This window comes from Babylonia areolata, chromosome 1 (genome assembly GCF_041734735.1).
Source record: "Babylonia areolata isolate BAREFJ2019XMU chromosome 1, ASM4173473v1, whole genome shotgun sequence".
Lineage (NCBI taxonomy): Eukaryota > Metazoa > Mollusca > Gastropoda > Neogastropoda > Buccinidae > Babylonia > Babylonia areolata.
The window spans coordinates 63674207-63694308 of NC_134876.1; the positions used below are offsets into that span (position 1 = coordinate 63674207).

The 20102-nt window shown below is 42.3% G+C and overlaps 2 protein-coding genes across 4 annotated transcripts in view; both read right to left on the reverse strand.

Annotated features, from left to right (window-relative positions):
• Positions 1-452: 452 nt before the first annotated feature.
• Positions 453-15163, reverse strand: LOC143293077 (uncharacterized). Of its 3 annotated transcripts, none has more exons than XM_076603964.1 (5): positions 15030-15163; positions 6626-6826; positions 5541-5709; positions 3863-3970; positions 453-2344 (listed from the first exon to the last, which is right to left on the reverse strand). In XM_076603964.1, the coding sequence occupies exons 1-5, from the start codon at positions 15035-15037 to the stop codon at positions 2168-2170; spliced, it is 663 nt and encodes a 220-aa protein (XP_076460079.1). In that variant the 5' UTR covers positions 15038-15163; the 3' UTR covers positions 453-2167. The 3 variants fall into 3 exon arrangements, with proteins under 3 accessions (XP_076460079.1, XP_076460089.1, XP_076460100.1); XM_076603974.1 differs by lacking the exon at positions 15030-15163 and adding an exon at positions 14916-15014; XM_076603985.1 differs by lacking the exon at positions 15030-15163 and adding an exon at positions 14698-14857.
• Positions 15164-17904: 2741 nt separating this feature from the next.
• LOC143285416 (uncharacterized) overlaps positions 17905-20102 on the reverse strand; it is a 4987-nt gene continuing 2789 nt past the window's right edge. Inside the window, exon 4 of the mRNA XM_076592676.1 lies at positions 17905-19545. Within this exon, the coding sequence (XP_076448791.1) occupies positions 18148-19545 (1398 nt within the window). The 3' untranslated portion in view covers positions 17905-18147. The remainder of the gene's footprint in view (positions 19546-20102) is intronic.

Sequence of the window (20102 nt, forward strand, 5' to 3'; positions counted from 1 at the left end):
GCAACACACAAGAACCACGGGTCACTTTTAGTGATTGATTTTAAATTTTAAAGTCAGTAACGTCTCTCTCTCTCTCTCTCTCTCTCTCTCTCACACACACACACACACACACACACACAGATAGAGAGAGAGAGTAGTCAACAGGTCATCAGCAATCCTAGTCAAAGCACCATTGAAGCTGCATGGGAAGAGAATATGCAGAGAACTGTTGAATCAGGGAGATTCAAGAAAACACTCTAATATCTAATAAGTTGGGATTTTCAAAAATACGTTATTGTGTTTATTATTCCCTCTTCTTTGGTTTGTTAATTAATAGTAGTAATATTTAGCATGTACGTTCCATTTTCAACAACAATAACAACACACACTCTGATATATTAGGTTACTTAGAAACCCAGACATAACATCGCATTCATCGCACATTGATAACGAAAGGTCAAATGTCCACATTTAGAACCACATATATATTGTATGTTATATGAACTGAAAAGAAAAATCACAAATGAAGAAGACATTTTGAAGCACACAAAAAGGACAGACAAAATTTGCTCCATTACCTACACAACTATGATGAAGAAAGGAAGTCAAATAAATAAATAATTTTTTTTTTTTTTAAAGGAAAAAGTTTCAGGAATTGTTCATGAAAAGGGTCTGTACAAAACTTTTTAATACTTTGGGGGTTAAAAACGATAATGCACACAGAGCAACAGATATATCGACGATGATATTGGTAATATATATATATATATATATATATTCGACAATGTTTAGTTTGTCTTGTACTCGATTGAGAATGGATGGTTATATAATAGAATGGCATTTCTCTGTTTGTCTGTTTTGTTATTCAAGTCAATATCAGAAGAAGCTTTTCAGATCTGCAGTATCAACGCTTCTACATTTCATACTTCCTCGCTGATAGTCTTCTGCTAAAGGAGACATACTTGAAAAGCTGTCTGTAAATTATGCATGTCTTCTGGTAAATTTGCTCGCATGTACTGTTTTTGACAGCTTTATCATCATTACTATAAGATTACTTTTCCTTCATAGTATATGTCGTTTTGTTCATGTTCTGAACACGCTTTCGCCTCTATTAACTGTTGGTTTGGGTTTTTTTTCTTTTTAGAGGAAACAAAGGTATCGTTTTCTTCTGGTCAAGCCACTTGTTCTTGTTTCAATAGAATCTGCAGTTTTGAAGTCGTGTTCTGCTTTTTTGTCATTTTTGACTCACTTGTGTAAACAAAGTGAGTCTATGTTTTAACCCGGTGTTCGGTTGTCTCTGTGTGTGTGTGTGTGTGTGTGTGTGTGTGTGTCTGTGTCTGTGTGTCTGTGTGTCCGTGGTAAACTTTAACATTGACATTTTTCCTGCAAATACTTTGTCAGTTGACACCAAATTAGGCATAAAAATAGGGAAAATTCAGTTCTTTCCAGTCATCTTGTTTAAAACAATATTGCACCTCTGGGATGGGAACAAAAAAATAAAAAATGAAGCCTAATTATATGCAAACTGCATTTACTGTTATATTTATATTTTTTTTGTATTCTTTAAACTTTGCACTTTGATCTGATATTTTGACCTAACAACAAGAACAGTCATTAATATCATTTTTTGTTCAAACAGGAACTTCTTTTGCTAAGCATGGAAGTTTTATTTATTTTGCAAACGTTTTGGTGCAGATAGTAAAAAAGGGAAATTACTCTGTAATTAATGCTAGGGGACTTAATTTGCTTTAAACTGATCTTTCTCATCGTAAACAACACATTTTGAAGTTATACTCAATACATAAAAAGCTTGGATTTTTTTTTGATTTTTTTTTTAAGTGTATCACAAGTGAGTCTTGAAGGCCTTGCCTCTCTTGTTTTCTTATAAATTCTGATAACACATTGTCCGTTCCTTTACATCTGGAGTTCTCTTCTTCGTGTTAGCGTTAGCTTTAGCTTCGGATCTTTTTTTTCTTTTTCTTTTTCTTTCTTTTTTTTTTCACAGGAGTGGAACCACAGATATGTTTTTGGTGGTGGTTGTTTCTTTCCGACATCTTAGGTGATCAAACTAAGTTTCTTACTGTTGACTTGCTCTTGGAAACCGATGATGTTAGCAGAGGACAGACCAGAACAGGTAGTATCCGAGTGCAGTGCAGATGAGGCTGGTGAGTCTGAAGGTGATGGTAAATCAGAGTGGGAGCTGAGGAGCCGGAGGACTAGAACCACTGTAGCAAAAGCGACTGTTGATGTGCTGGAGACAGGAGCGGTGCTGCTGCAGCCATGCACGTGCTACACGACAGGCGTGACGCAAGGAGTGGGCTTGTTCCGACAGAAGCTTGTTCTCGTTCTGCAACAACTCCAGTCTCTGGAACAGGAAACGACCGCTTGTGGAAACAGCTGTATTTACAGCTTTTTTTTGCTGAAGGTGAAAGAGACACAAGGAAGGCAAAACCACTCTGTGACTCCGATATATTCCTACCAAATATGCCATAATAACCACTGTAAGGAAGAAGAGAGAGAGATAAATCCATCATCACTGCATGGCTGGTGTGGCACAGTATTACCGGTTGGGGGAGGGGGATAGGAGGAAAGCATGCTGCTGTGATACATCGCTACACATAAGTGATCAAAGAAATAAATGAATTGATATACGAATAGATACATAGATAATAAATAGATATATATGATAGAAGAATGAATAGATACACAAATATAAAAACAAAACAAAAATGTATTAATTTTTTTTAAATGATGAATATATATATATATATATATATATATATATATATATATATATATATATAAAGGAAAAGACAATCAGGAGAAAAAGCGCTCCCTGGCTCGGGATTGATTTTTACTAAATCTCGCCTACGAACAGATGTTGTGAGTTGATGTCGATCCCGTAAGTACAATGAATTTGTTTAGTACGGTTATAATCTGTGACAGATTCCGCGCACCCTTGATTTTGTGCCTCTGCAGTCGTGAATGTGCAAATTAAGCCTGCTCGTAATCAACTAACACTAATCACACTATGGTTCGTAGGTGCACTTACTGGTCATAAGTATAAAAGAAATCAAAACAAAGACAAGTGCAGGTCGGTACAATCTGTGCACGTGACAAACGCGGGGTCCCGTACTGTGTGTCACAGGAGTGGACACACTTCAAGCCAGAGGGACATCGCTACGAGTACGTCCTCTTCTACCAAACAAGTACCAGCACTGTGGAAAGAGACAGGTGACAGTGATTTTTATGTCAGGAAAATGCTAACTTAACTACCCCCGAAAACAGAGTATGGCTGCCTGCATGGCGGGGTAAAAACTGGTCATGCACGTAAAACCCCACTCGTGTACATACCAGTGAACGTGGGAGTTGCAGCCCACAAACGAAGAAGGATAATAAGAAAGCTAACCTAAACAAAACCTCAAAATACCGGTGACACATTACCGGAGTAGCTCCACAATGCTTTTTTAGGATGCGGTTAGTCACAACGCCTCCGTTCACACGCCGTTCTGTCATGGCTTCGCCAAAGGAGAGTGCATATAATCTGAACCAAGCAACAAAATGTAGTGACGCCCACAGTGAAAGCCGTGAATGAGCTAGCTGATTAATGAAGCGGTCTTATTTAGCAGCGCCTTCTTCTCCACATTGCGGTTTTCTTTACATCTACAGTCCTTGAATATGTGTGCGACATGGGTGATACACATTTTGGTGTAACAGCATCCGATAAGGACTGCTATGTAGTTTAGCGACTTCGGAATGGCAGTCGATGATGATGATGATGATGATGATGATGATGATCACGACGAGGAAATAACTAGCGTGTTTTCAAGCCCCTAATTAGGAATCAGACAGCTTCACTACCAAGAGACAAGAGGACACTTACAGACTTGATTCTTTCCTCCAGAGACTTCTGTCTTTCCCTGGACCGCTGTGCTGACACCCGGTTCTGCTGCATCTTCTTGTTCTTCTTCGCCACCTCCTCCAGCGACATCTGCACGAAAACATTCCGCTGTTTTGTGTCACGTGCTGGTGTTTACGAGACAGTATTGCCACGTGCAGTTAACAGGTTTGCTCTCTCTCTCTCTCTCTCTCTCTCTCTCTCTCTCTCTATCTATCTATCTATCTATCTATCTCTCGCTCTCTCCCTCTCTCTCTTTGTGTTGGGGAGGAGAGGGTAAAAGGTGTGGGAGTGGAGGAGAGGCGGTGTGGTGTGGTAGAGGAGAGTGGGGGAAACAAAGGGGTGGGGTCAGAGCAGGAGAGGTGAGTCAAACGCAATACCAAAAAAAAATAAATAAATAAATAAATCGCTACCCACACCACCCACACCACCGTGGGCCGTATTATCTTGTCTCAGCCAACCAGTATTTTCCACACCTGAAAGCTTGTACCACTTCAACTGACCCACCATATTATGGCCAGCAGCTGTTCAGAGTAAACCTCCAGATATTATTTTTACACGGCTGGAGATGTGAGAGTGTTCAGGATTTACTGGTTCTTTTGTCTATCTAGCTAGCTGCTTCTCTTCTGTCTGCCTGATTTCTGCCGTGATGCGAATGCACACACACACACACACACACACACACACACACACACACACACACACACACACACACACACACTTAAGACAATGGCAGATATGTAATCGGCCGATGTGTTAGGATTCATTCATTCATTCATTCATTTATTCATTCATTCATTCATTCATGTTCATACTCACAGCAGATGGTTTGACGAGAAATGACTCTCTCACACTCACAGGGGATGGTTTGACGAGAAATGACTTCCTCATACTCACAGCGGATGGTTTGACGGAGAAATGGCTCTCTCACACTCACAGGGGATGGTTTGACGAGAAATGACTCTCACACTCACAGGGGATGGTTTGACGAGAAATGACTTCCTCATACTCACAGCGGATGGTTTGACGAGAAATGACTCTTTCACACTCACAGGGGATGGTTTGACGAGAAATGACTTTCTCATGGTCAAAGCGGATGGTTTGACGGAGAAATGACTCTCACACTCACAGGGGATGGTTTGACGAGAAATGACTCTCTCACACTCACAGGGGATGGTTTGACGAGAAATGGCTCTCACATTTACAGCGGATGTTATTTGTTTGTTTTTTAATGGAGAAATGATTCTTTCATACTCACAGCAGATGGCTGGTTTCATTGCAAGAAATGGCTCTGGGATGGTTTGACGGAGAAATGGCTCTCTCATTACTCACAGGGGATTGTTTTACGGAGAAATGACTCTCTCATTGCTCACAGGGGATGGTTTTACGGAGAAATGACTCTCTCATACTCACAAAGGATGGCCGGTTTGGTGAGAAATTACTCTCTCATTACTCACAGGGGATGGTTTGACGAAAAAGTACTCTCTCATACTCACAACGGATAGCCGGTTTGGTGAGAAATGACTCTCAGATTATTCACAGGGGATGGTGTGACGGAGAAATGACTCTCATACTCACAACGGATGGCCGGTTTGGTGAGAAATGACTCTCTCATTACTCACGATGGATGGTTTGACGGAGAAATGGCTCTCTCATTACTCACAGGGGACGGTTTTACGGAGAAATCCGGAGTGATCTCCTCCTCCCCGTGCTGCAGCCTCCTGAGCTGGATTTTGCAACGCAGCTCCTCCTTCAGCAGCGGGGTGAGGGACCTGCTGGACAGGGCGGCGCTCACGGCCGCTTCCATCTCCTTGGGCACTGAGTCTGTGCGGCTGAAAGCAGGGACAAGGGGTGAATATTTGTTGTTGTTGTTGTTTTTAACGTCTCGTGAAAACAGACAACAATGCATTTATTATTTTTTTTCTGGAATAATAGCTTTTTCCCTCAAAGCAGTCAATGGCCTGTGTCTCGAACAAATCCAGTATGATTAAAGAGAAGTGTGCAATCAACAACCATTTACCTGAAGATCTGGTCATCAGTCCTGGCCATATGTAATGTGTGATGTGCGGCTTATATTCAGACGTGTGTGTGTGTGTGTGCGCGCGCGCGCGCGCGTGTATGTGTGTGTGTGTGTGTGTGTGTGTGTGTGTGTGTGTGTGTGCATGCACAAGTTCTTATATTGTTATGCACATGTATGTATCCAAATTTCTACTGTATCTGTGTTTGTGTATGATTATCGGTTTGTTTCTTACATGTTATGTACTATCCCCCCCACCCCCATTCCCCCAATATTCATTGTGACCCCGGTACACTTGGTAATAAAGACATTCTGTTCCATTCTATTCTATTCTATTCTATTCTATTCTATAACAACATGCGCTTTCACTAATACGCATGGTCATTGGGAAACCCGAACATGATACCCATCACGCAATCATCGAACATTGAAATAAATAATTATGCGAAGTCCAATGTCTATGCCTAGAAAATACACAGATAAGTCATTCTGAAGAGGTGTTCTGAAGAAAGGGAAAAAAAGGAAAATAAACATCCATGAAGAAGACGTTGTCTATGTAGAAACACACACACACACACACACACACACACACACACACACACACACACACACACACACACACACACACACACACACACACACACACAGTGTCCCGTGATATGTATACAAATGAAATGACTCCCCCTAAAAAAAACCATTTTTTAAAGTGTTTGCCGTAAGAAATGACCCACCTGTCCTCCCAGTCTAGCTGCATGGACAGACACTGGGAAAGACCTGTGGGGGACTGTGGTGGTGGTGAACAGGCAATGAGTGCCTCCCCCAGGCACACGTCCCCCTCGGCATCAGCCAGACTGTTGCAGGAAAAATCAGCATCTTCACTGGAGTTGGACAACGCGTTCCACACACCACCCTCCATGTGGCCACGCTCCTTACTGTGTCAGAATACAGAATGTATGACAATGACATCGCTCTAAAACTCAACCTAATCCATCTATCTATCTATCCATCTAACTATCTATCTATCTATCTATCTATCTATCTATATATATATATATATATACATATTTACATATACATGTACATATATATGTATATATTATGCATATTCATGTATAGATAGATAGATAGACAGACAGATAGATAGATAGATAGATTTTTTTTTTTTTAAGTTATGCATGCGTGTGAATGACTGGTGCGAAAGCGCTTTGATTTGTCTATGCACAAGATTCAGCGCTATATAAATACGGTTATCATTATCAGAATACTTATTATTATTATATTTATTATTATTATCATCATCATCATTATTATTATTATTGTTGTTATTGTTGTTATTATTATTATCATTATTATTTATATTCATATTATTATTATCATTAATTATTATTATATTTATTAGAAAATTATTATATATCGTAGGAGGCGCTGTTGCAGAATCGGAAAGGAGTTGGACGTCTACTTCTGATCCAGTGGCCAGGGTTCACTTTCCTCGGATATTCCTCACTCCGCCTAGGTGTGAAAAGCTACCTGCCGTGTTGGGGAAGGTTAAAACGGCCGGAAGAAGAGGAGAGGCGTGTGAATGTCAATAGTCTGTATATTTGTATACAGCGATTTCCATTTGGTGCCATTTAAATCATATTTCCATTTTTCTTTCATTTTATTTGTTTGTTGTTTTCTTTTTATGTTGGACACGTGCTGCTGCCCAAAAAAGAATATCTCTGTACCAAAGTACAGACAATAAACTTTGTGTATTGTATTGTATTGTGTTTTGTGATTGGGCCCCGCCTTCCCATGCCGAGCCCTAGAAAACAGTGGATATGAATTCACTCTGCCCCAGTGGCCTTTAAAGGCTATGAAACCTTTAACCTGTGTGTGTGTGTGTGTGTGTGTGTGTGTGTGTGTGTGTGTGTGTGTGTGTGTGTGTGTGTGTGTGCCAATATCACACAAACTGATCAGTGTTTGTTTGTTTCTTGTTTTTTGTTGTTGTTTTTCTTTGAATAGTGATAATGGTGGGAAAAAGTATATTCCGGTCAACTTTTACACGTTGGTTTTTTGTTGTTGTTGTTGTTGTTGTTGTTGTTGTTGTTTTCTGGGGGAGGGGGTGCGGGGGGGGGTTGTTTTTTGTTTTTCTTGTTTCCGAAGAAAAGATCTTTTCTGCATTTTTGCACATTTTTAAAGTGAAACATTTCCATAGAGGGTCTCTGGTGAATGAACTTTTATAGAGTCTTTATGGTGGTGTAGCGTAGCGTAGTCAGTGCACTGTAGTGTAGTGTAGTGTTGGGTAGATTTCTCTGTGTGAAACACACTGCAACGGATGGACTCACAGTCGCCACACTCCACAGTTGTCATCTGGTTCTCCGGAGGATCCGGAGTCAGAGTTTACCTCCTGGCTGCCAACCAGGGCGAACGAGACAAGACCTCAAATTGTGTTCTTCGTATGTGATACCCAAACCCAAAGAAGAAGAAAACCAAACAACGGTTACGGAACCTGCAACAGAAACGTCACTTGAATGGAACCCCCAAGGAAAGAGGAGAGTGGACAGACCAAAGCAGACCTGGAGAAGAAGCACGGAGGATGAGATGAAGGCAGCCGGATGGACATAGGCCCGGCTGAAGAGGACAACCCCAAACCGAGTCTGCTGGAAAAGTACTGTTGCAGCCCTATGCCCCTCGCAAAGAGTCACAAGGCATAAGTAAGTCAATGTGGGTATGAAGTAGAGCTGAGCTCATGACCTATTAGTTGACGGCTTAGGGTCAAGGAATTCGAAGGTGTGCGTGAGTTCTGGATGCCAGTCCAGGTGAGAGGTCCGTCCGGTGTTCCAAGGAAGACCCCTGGTAGTAAAAGAGGGGTGAAGTTACGAGGAAGGTTAATTTCTGACTGTCGTTCCGAAGGAGTGAGGGGGTGGGGAGAGAGAGAGAGAGAGCGAGGGGGAGGGGGCGGGGTGGGGGAAAGAGTGCGTATAAAGTGCCAGAATGTCTTTCGATATGATCACACAGACGGTATCAGGCTTTTGGGATTACAACATTTTTACCACTCGGCAACCGTTTTGCATCTGATACATTGCCAACAAATAAAAATTAAAAAAGACATGTCCGAAGAATTTCACTGCACCGTTTTCTGTGTTCAGAGCTGAATGTCTTAGGTGGAGCTGTACATTTTCGGGTTCACTTTGTGTGTGTATGCGTGCGTGTGTGTGCGGTTGTGTGTGTGCATGCCAGCGACGTGTGTGTGTGTGTGTGTGTGTGTGTGTGTGTGTGTGTGTGTGTGTGTGTGTGTGTGTGGTGTGAACATGCGCACACCAGTGTGAGTAAATCAGGATCAGATTTTAACTCCCTTTTTTCTTTTCTTTTTTTGTTCCGTCATGAACACCCAGAAGGTTTACAAGATACAATAACAAGGCAGAATACTCAGTGTGTGTTCTTAAACAGGGAGAGAGAGATGGTGGGGGTGCTGGGGGGTGGTGGTAGGTGGGTGGCTGTCTTTTGGTGCTATTCATCTTCTGTGTGTGTGTGTGTGTGTGTGTGTGTGTGTGTGTGTGTGTGTGTGTGTGTGTGTGTGTGTGTCAAAGCCTGGGTCTCTGCAAATGGTTTTCCTGTCCATTCTGAAATATTGTCAGTCCATCATTTTTTTCTGTCTTCTCCTCCATTTCCCTCCCTGAACAGTTCCTTGGAGGACTATTTCAGCAAGGCCACTGAATCTTGTCACTATAGCTCTTTCCTTTCTCAGTTTACTAATGTCAGCAAATCTCCAGAAGGTCCTATGTATAACTTGGTGGTTTGGCGCACATGTTCATTGATGAAGTGATCAGTTTATCTAATGTTTAATGTCTTGCGATAGAACCTCAATTCCACGGCTTAAATCAGTTCTTTTTTTTCCAAAACAGCCGCCAGGGTCCATTCTGGCATGCATACAGGAAGGTGTGATACACCGGTGAGCGCGCTGCAGTTTGATCTGGTGTTCCATGGAGTTGTCGCAGTGTCTTTCCATGTAGATGTCAGTCTAGGTAGTGCTGATATTGTCTTTACTAGTAACTCATGAGAGGGGGAATTCTTGTTTCAATCCTCCATTGCTGATGATGGATCCCAGACAGGTAAAACTGTAAGCACTTGAACTGTAAGAACTTGGTGCGCGTGAAAAATTTTATCGATGAAACATTTAAGAAAGAAATAAACAAACAAACAAACAATCAAAAATAAGCACGCGGATCAGTATCTAAATAATGAGATATTCACGAGCTTCAAGATATATACAAACAATATGTTTGCAAATATTTGCAAAGAGATCACGAAGAAAGATGGTGTATCTGTGCCGATGCACGCACACGCGCGCGCACACACACACACACACACTGATCGGACACACCACCTATGCAAAATAGCCTACACTCATGCGAGACACATACACGCGCACGTAAAGTAATTTATTTATCATTTATTTATCTCGATTTTTTTTATACTATGATTATTTCTTTACAAACGACGCAATGAATTGACTGTGGGGGGTGTAATTGTGTGCTTTTGTGCGAGTAGATAGATGAGTGGATGTTGGGAGTGTCTATATCAGTGACTGTACACCCTTGACATATAAAAAAAAAAAATGCAAGTATCCCATTTTGGAAAGATACATATTAATTTGTCCCCCTATTTAAGGGGCTCAGAGACATTGTGTGGCCGACACCAACCCAACTGCACACCAAGCTCCTTGACCCCAGACATGATTTGGAGACGATGACGTCATTCATCAACCGGGGCTAGACTGATACTGTGAAGACGCGAACGAGAAGAAGATTGATTGATTGAATCTTTAATTGATTGATTGAATCTTTAATGGGTAAAGAATTAGGCACAGTAAAGGCCTTTTTACAATTCTGCCCATTTAACGACACAAAACATAAAAAAATGAATAAATAAAGAACGACACAAAACATAAAAATAAAGAAATAAACTGAAATAAAATAAAAATAATAAGAACGACGAATAAGAATAGGAACTTGAATAGTCTATTAAAAGTAACAAAGCGATGAAAACTTGAACAATTGGTACATTACATGTACATTCGTACTTACACACACACACACACACACACACACACACACACACACACACACACACACACACACACACACACACACACACACACAATTATAAAACAAGCAAACAAAGACATACGTACACATTCACGCCCACACACTCAAACACACACAAACACACACACGCACTTACGAAGAAGAAGAAGAAGAAGAAGAAGAAGAATTTATTCTTATTCGGACTGGAGCTATGAACGGGGAGCACAGGGAGTGGAGGCAGAGAGACAAGGGGGAAGGTGGGGGACGGTTCTGAGGGGACGGGAAGGGAGGGGAAGGGGTGGGGGAGGGGCATGGAGACGTTTGTGGGTAAGGGATGGGAGGAGGAGACTATTGTGTGTGTGTGTGTATGTGCTGCATGTGTGTGTGTGTGTGCTGCATGTGTGTGTGTGTGTGTGTGTGTGTGTGTGTGCTTGCATATGTGTGTGTATGTATGTGTGTGCTTGCATATGTGTGTGTATGTGTGTGTGTGTGTGCTTGAATGTGTGTGTGTGTCTATCTGTATCTGTGACTGTGTCTGTGTGTGTATGTGTGTGCTTGCATGTGTGTGTGTGTGTGTGTGTGTGTGCGCATGTGTGTTTGTGTGTCTGTGTCTGTGTGTGTGTGTGTGTTTGCGTGTGTGTGTGTGTGTGTGTGTGTGTGTGCTTGCGTGTGTGTGTGTGTGTGTGTGTGTGTGTGTGTGCGCGCGCGTGTGTGTTTGTGTGTCTGTGTCTGTGTGTGTGTGCTTGCATGTGCATGTGCATGTGTGTGTGCTTGCATGTGTGCGTGTGTGTGTGTGCTTGCATGTGTGTGTGTGTGTGCGTGTGTGTTTGTGTGTCTGTGTGTGTGTGTGCTTGCATGTGTGTGTGTGCTTGCATGTGTGTGCGTGTGTGTATGTGTGTGTGTGTGTGTGTGCTTTCATGTGTGTGTTTGTGTGTGTGTGTGTGTGTATGTGTTATCTGTGTGCCTGTGCGTGTGTGTGTGAAGATTTCATAATTCACATACTGTTACCGTTTCAGATCAATTGTTTGGTTGAATAACTTTGTTTCTTTGTTTGTTTATTTGTTGCTGTTGTTTCTGTTTTGTTTTGGTTTTTGTTTGGGTTATTGTTGTTGTTGTTGTGTGTGTGTGTGTCTTCTCGTTCGTCTCTTCACGATGTGTATATGTATGTGTGTGTGTCTGTATGCTTATTTGTATTTATTTGCTTAATTGTTTACCTACTTACTATTGTTATTGTCTTTTTTTATCTTTTTTTCCCGCATTTTATTTCATTTCATTCATCTGCTTACTTTTTATGTTATCCGTTTATTTGTGTATATATATATATATATATATATATATATATATATATATATATATATATATATTAATCTATTTATTTATTTCATTATGTATCCATTTATTTGTTTATGCACTTTTTTTTTATAACTTTTTTCCTTCAAGGCCGAAGCGCGTTAGGTAACGCTGCTGGTCAAGCATCTGCTTAGTAGATGTGGTGTAGCGTATATGGATTTGTCCGAACGCAGTGACTCTGTCTTGAGTATCTAAACCGAACTGAACTCTGTGTGTGTGTGCATGCACGTACGTGTGTGTGTGTGTGCGCGCGCGCGCGCGCGTGTGCGCGTGTGTGTATGTTTTGCACATGTGTAACAATGAATTTGCATACCTGTTGAGGCAAAAAAAAAAGACACGAGTTTCGATTCTGAAGGTCTAGGGGAGGCGATCTATCCTATACCTTGCGGATGTATGTGTATGGATTGCCTCTCTTATACCTCTGTGTGGGTGGATGGGGAGGGTGTGCGTGTGTTTCTTTTTTTCACCAGCATCCGCACAAATTGTGCAGTGTAGATTTAGGGCGAGGACAGGATGAAAAAAAAAAAAAAAAGCAAACTACTGTTGACCTATCATCCTCGAAAATATATAAATTTCGTCTTCTCTCTCTCTCTCTCTCTCTCTCTCTCTCTCTCTCTCTCTCTCTCTCTCTCTCTCTCTCTCTCTCTCTCTCTCTCTCTCTCTCCTCTCTCTCTCTCTCAATGCAGAAGCTAGATAAATACAAAATACAAAATAAAAAGATATGAAATATATATTTGATAATGATAATGATAAAAGCGCACAGGTGCTTATCCGTATTATATATATATTTTTTTTTTTTTAATCAAGGAATTTGTCTGGTCTCTCCTTGCCTGTTTATCCATCTGCTTCTTTGTCTCCTCCTTCTCCTACGTGCGCTCAGTGCATGCTTCACACGGGACCTCGGTTTATCGTCTCATCCGAATGACTAGCGTCCAGACCACCACTAAAGGTCTAGTGGAGGGGGAAAAAAATATCGGTGGCTGAGCCGTGATTCGAACCAGCGCGATCAGATTCTCTCGCTTCCAAGGCGGACGCGCCATCACTCCACTATTTATCAGAGGAAGTAAAGATATTACTCGGTTCTTGTTTTTGCTCAAGTTTTCAGTTTTCATTACTTTTTTTTTTCTTTACTTTTCTTTTAAATTTCTTACCTTCTCTTTTTATGTTTTCTAGACATGATGCTAATTCTAAGAAACTAATAAATGTTTTACCTTTTCTTTTTCTTTTTCTCAGTAAGAGAAATATTCATCGTTAATTCTGGATTTCCTCTTCAGTGTCACTATATTGTTTGTTTTTGCTTTATTTTGGGTTATTGTTGTTGTTTTTAATAGATTTTTTTGTTCGTTTTATCAAGTTTATGATCATTGTCTTCTCCTTTTTCCCTTCTTTGCCTGTACTCCTTTCCCTGATTATTTTGTTGTTGTTGTTTTTAAAATATGATATTAATTTGATCAAGTTTATATTTGTTTTCTTCTTTCATATTTCTTGTGGGGGTTTTTTTGTTTGGGTTTTTTTGTTTGTTTGGATTTTTTTGTTTGTTTGTTTGGGGTTTTTTTTTTTGTTGTTTTTTTGTTTTGTTTTTTGTTGTTGGTTTTTTTGGGTGTTGTTTTTTTGTTTGTTTGTTTGTTTGTTGTTGTTTTTTTATTGGTTTTTTTTTTTTTTTTTTTTTGGGGGGGGGGGGGGGTTGTTGTTGTTTTTCTATACTCCTTCTCCTCTTAGTCCCCCTCCTCCTTCTTTCTACTTCTTTTTTGTTTTTGTTTTTTCCATGCTCAGTTGTGTGTGTGTGTGTGTGTGTGTGTGTGTGTGTGTGGGTGGGTGGGTGTGTGTGTGTGTGTGTCTGTCTGTCTGTCTGTATGTCTGTCTGTCTGTCTGTCTGTCTGTGTGAGGGCACAATGAAAAGAAGCTTTTAGCTAGTCCTTTTACTCCCCGGCAATTGAACATTCGTATTCGAGTTAGTTCGGGTTCTCCAAGAGTTTGTGTTTCATTAGACTTTTTCGTTTTGTGACCACGACTCAGGTTGACTGAAATTATCGAAACAATCGAACAAAGAATCAAGCAACAGAGTAGCCAAAATGCACAAATAATCAAAAGAAAGAGAAAGTCTCTCAAGTAGAAAATAATGATGATGATGACTAATAATAATAATAATAATAATATCGATATACTAATGATAATAATAATAATCATAATCATAACAATAATGATGATGATGATGATATCAATATAATAATAATAATAATAAGAAGAAGAAGAAGAAGAAGAAGAAGAAGAAGAAGAAGAAGAAGAAGAAGAAGAAGAACGGAAATAAACTAGAAAAAACTACACGGAATTGTTTCAATGAACATCAGTCGTACTTCAAAACATGTCAAGTGACCGAATTTTCTCACCTCAGTTTTGCCACCGACAGAATATTGGAACCGTAGTCTTTGTTGTTGCACTGAAGTGAGAGGGAGAGCCTAGCATATGTTCATTATAGTCATTATTTTAATGTTGTTGGATTTTTTTTAATTATTATTATTATTATTAACTCGTACAGGTCTCGAAACAACAGGATTAAACCTACCACGACAGTGACAGAGCTGAGAAACGATCCTTTCTCACCCACCCAATCATTGTGACTCCCACGCACTCCTGTCCAATTGACAGTTCACAGCAACACACCTAAATACACACCACACCACACCACAACACGACACCGTACACTGACCAAAAGCCATACCATTTCATGTCAAAAGAAGTGGCCAAAAGAATCACCCGACATTTTTCTGTTTTTTGTTGAAGCTGTGCAAACCACAGCAAAAACGCTGGCAGGCTAGGGGCGACAGTTGTCAGCTCGGATATAGCAACAGTGGAAAGTCCGTGGTGTGTTGAAATAGCATCGTGACCTAATACGGCTCACCGCAGTTGCAGCTATGCGTTAAAACAATAGGAATTTTGCAAAAATCTCGCGTGCACAAAATGTGGAAATGTCATAGGTACATTCTGAAGTGTTTTGCCTATCGTTATTTCCAAACTGCAATCTGAAATTCAAACGCAGTTTCTTCTTTTGAAGACGTTTTGTGAGGACAGAATGCGGACACTCGCTTGATGGTGGTCAGATTTTGTCAGCGCTTGCTATTTTGATAATGTTTAGGAAAACCCAAACCGCCTTCAGACACCAGATCATTGATGGAATTTGTACATGGACATAGATTGAGCTTATGTGTTGGGGCTGGTGAACACTGATTTGACTGATTTGACTGACTGTTGTCAGAAGTCGTCAATGATCATTCACCTACCTGTTGTGAAACGGCAGCAAGTGGAATGCTATAGTGAAGTCACATGCTTGGCTTGGCTCGTGGCAGGGGAATCCCCGCGCTTGCTCTCTCTCTCTCTCTCTCTCTCTCTCTCTCTCTCTCTCTGCCCAGTGCTGCGGTGCTTGGCAACCGTGACGTCAGTAATGTCAACGGTGGAATAAATACTGTACACTGTTCCGGGTTGAGACAACAAGGGGATTTCCCTTTCTAATCAGAGAGAGAGAGAGAGTGTGTGTGTGTGTGTGTATGTGCGCGCGCGCGCACATATTGTATATATATATATATATATATATATAGAGAGAGAGAGAGAGAGAGAGAGAGAGAGAGATATTATATTATATTATCATGTTATATCATGTGTGTGTGCGTGTGCGTGCGCTCGTGTGTGTGTGTGTGTGTGTGTGTGTGTGTGTGTGTGTGAGCGTACGTGAGTGGCAGCGTGAGTTATGAATGTAACGTGGGGAAAGCCAGAGAGAGAGACAGACAGATGCCAAATTTTACTGTTCTACTTATGATATGTAATATGTATGCATCACAGACTTAGCTTAATTTTTCTTCCTGGGATAACAAAGGTGCCCTGATCCTGATTTTGAATAAAACTCCTGTCGTTGTTTTCTTCCACGCCTGAATAATGCATGAACATAGGTGAAAAGAAGATTAAACATTCTCCGCACAACTAATCCATCCATGTGCCCACACAAACACAGCATCAAAGTGAAGTTTAGCCATCATTTATTATTGTAGAAACACACATGAGTAGCCGTCATAAATTGGCCAGACATTTCACCGGGCAAATAATGTTTGAAGCAACAGATAAAAACATTTGCGCAACATTTGATGAATGACCATACATTTTTTGCGAACACAAATAAACACACACACACACGCCCGCAAGCACGCACGCACACACACACACACACACACACACACACACACACACACAGAGGGACGCACTGGTCACACCTCAAAAACTGACCACTGTTTCCAGCGGTACTGATGTACCAGGCACTATATTAGCGCTACAGAGACATAGGGATAATGGATAATGGGTGGAGACAATCAGAGGTCAGGACTGAAACATAGGATTAAGGGGCAATAGGTGGAGACAATCAGAGGTCAGGATCGGAGACATAGGATTAAGGGGTAGGGACACACAGGTCACCCCAGAATCTGACCACTGTTTCCAGCGGTAGTGATGTACCAGGCATCAAATTAACGCCAAGTAGTGATGTACCAGGCATCAAATTAACGCCAAGTAGTGATGTACCAGGCACCATATTAACGCCAAGCAGTGATGTACTAGGCATCAAATTAACGCCAAGTAGTGATGTACCAGGCATCAAATTAACGCCAAGTAGTGATGTACCAGGCATCAAATTAACGCCAAGTAGTGATGTACCAGGCACCATATCAACGCCAAGTAGTGATGTACCAGGCATCAAATTAACGCCAAGTAGTGATGTACCAGGCATCATATTAACGCCAAGTAGTGATGTACCAGGCACCATATCAACGCCAAGCAGTGATGTACCAGGCACCATATCAACGCCAAGTAGTGATGTACCAGGCACCAAATTAACGCCAAGAAGACATGGGAGTAAGGGGTAAGGGGTGGGGACAGTCAGGGGTCAGTGATGCTGACAGAGACATGAGAGTAAGGGACAAGGACACACGGATCACCACAGAAACTGACCACTGTTTCCAGCGGCACTTGTGTAGCACTGGGGATGAGTAAAGGGCCATTTGGTGGTGAGGACAATGAGGGTAAGGGGTCAAGGACACACGGATCACCACAGAAACTGACCACTGTCTCCAGCGTCAGCTAGTGTTGTGTCCGGCATCATATGGGCGCCACAGAGACACGGGGATGAGGGACAATGGGGCGGTGGGAACAATCATTCAGGGTTAGGAATCTAACATCTAAACTGCTCATGTCATTCACAATAAGTCATTGACAATAATCATAAATACCGCAAAACATGACTTTGAACAGCTAGTTACATCTGAAACAGCGAAACAGGTCACACAGATTTTACCACAGAAACTGACCACTGTCTCCAGCGGCAGTGATGTACCGGACATCATGTCGACGTCACAGAGACATAGTAGTTAGGGGTAATGGGGGGGGGGGGGGGTAATGGGGGGAGGGGACAATCGTGAGTCAGAGACAGTGTCTCACTAACATCATTTCTGAGATTACTCGGAGATACAGGTCTGCGTGACAGGGGAGGGGGAGACCACCTTGAGAAAAAATACAAAAGATGGCCTGTCGACTATTTGGAATGTTCTCTCTCTCTCTCTCTCTCTCTCTCTCTCTCTCTCTCTCTCTCTCTCTCTCTTTCTCTCTCTCTAATTCATACACACACATATATATCATACACACATACAGATAAACACTCAGAGTCTTCCAAATGTGTGCCAGTCCTTGAAATAGTGTTGAAGCTGTCATGATTTTTATTCTGTTCAGTGAAGGTGGGGTCGAGCATGTGTTGTGCTGGAGTCGTACGGCCCCACTCACAGTCTGGTGGTCAAAGTCCTTGATCAGATTTGTTCTTCAGTATTAGACAGCAGCTGAGATCCCTCAGGCAGTTGGATTCTGTAGCCCAGCTTGAGAAGGACCTCGATGGAACTGGCCACAGAGGGTTGGTACACAGTGTTGTTGTCTGGTACAGTGAGTGTAGTTTCTTGACGGGGCTCTGTTTCATTAGCAGCTGCACCGTTCTTGATTAGATCGTCATGAAGATCCTCTGTTGTAATGTTGTCAGTTACTGTCTGCATCTGTGAGACTTCCACAGTGGCCTGTGGTACTTGCTGGGCCTCCGTAGTTGTCTCCCGTGCGTCTTGTACCTCTGACGCTTCCACGCTTGCCCTTTGTACCTCTGTGGCTTCCACACTAGGTTCCTCCACCTCTGGGGCTTCCGGGTTTGCTTCCTGTACGTCTTTGATTCTCTCGCTGAGCTGTAGCACGTGCTGAGTCGTCGCTGTGGTGTGTAATGCTTCCTGGGCATCCAACGTGACTTCTTGCTGAACATCAGGGGCCATCATAATGACCTGCCCACCTTCTTCATCGTGCACTATGAAGACAGTGTCCTTGGGGAAATAGACAAGCTGCTGCCCGCCAGCATACACCACTTCTTCCGGCGGCCCTGTCTCGCTGCTGTGGTCGTCTCCAGGCAGCTGAGGGAGGGTGACAACGGTGCGCGTCCCCAGAGGATGCTGAAGTGTCTCTCTGTGTTGATCTTCTTGAAGCTGCTCCGCAACCTGTGAAACAGGTACCGGGGGAAGGCTGATCACGGCGCTGGTCCTCTCAGGCTGCTGAACTGTCTGGCTGCTGTGGTGGTCTTCAGGCAGATGAGGGAGCGCGAAACGTACAGTGCGGGTCCCCACAGGCTGAAATATGTCCTGGCTTGGAGGCTGAGGACTGGAGCACTTGGAAGCCACCTGCTGCCGAAGGATGGGAACAAGTGAAAACTGCGAACTCGGGGGTGGAGATGGAGAGGCTGTAATGGGATACGAAGACAGCAATTTGGAATCAGAGGGCAATGGGGGTGATACAGAAGACAGTCGCTGGTCCTGGAATTCGGAAACAGAGGACAATGGGGGTGATGCAGAACCAGATAGTCGCTGGTCCTGGTCCTGGTCCTGGTCATCGTCTGCCACGACGACAGCAGCACCGTGGAGAGACGGGTCGCCCCGCAGCACACCCTTACTGCTGCTGTCTGTGGCTTTGGCCAGCCTCTTCTTCCCGTCAGCCTGTTGTCTTTTCTGCAAGTGCTTCCCGAGACCCAGGTCTTTGGCGTGTTTTCCGATCCAGCGTTTCAGGTGATCAATGTTGTACCGAAGTCCCCCGTTCTCCTTGGTCAGTTTGTTCAGGTCAGCTTTCAGCTTCTCAATCATGGCCACCAGCTGGCACTTGTCCTGTTGCAGCTGGTCGTTTTCCTGTGAACAGTGAACACATGAACGCTGCCGTGAACGCCAAGAACTATTAGACTTTTTTTTTTTTTTTTGGCATAATGCATGAAACAGTTTCATTGGTGGATAGTCCACGATATCATTGATTGACATATTCTTGTACGTCCTCGTGTTCGGAGTATGTGATGGATTGTCAAACTCATAGAAGAACTGTTAGACTTTACTGTCTCTTTTTATTATCTACTTGCCTGAACACTAGTGTGCTGGTTGTGGTGTTCAACTGTGAGCGATAATTATATGCTGTGTAAAATGGCATGGCCCAAAGCAACATTTTGTTTTAAAACAAGCCTGCAATGTAAATTCCGCATAACTCAGTTCCAACCGTCACTGATGACACATTAAGCAGCGGGGTTCGTCAGTTTAGTTGTTTTTTCTCTGTCTGTCTGTCTGCCTGTCTGTACTCTCTCTCTCTCTCTCTCTCTCTCTCTCTCTCTCTCTCTCTCTCCACTCTTCCTTCTTCTCTCTCTCTTCTCATTTAATTTTTCTCTTAATGTACCCGCTCTGTCACTTTATATGAAAAACAT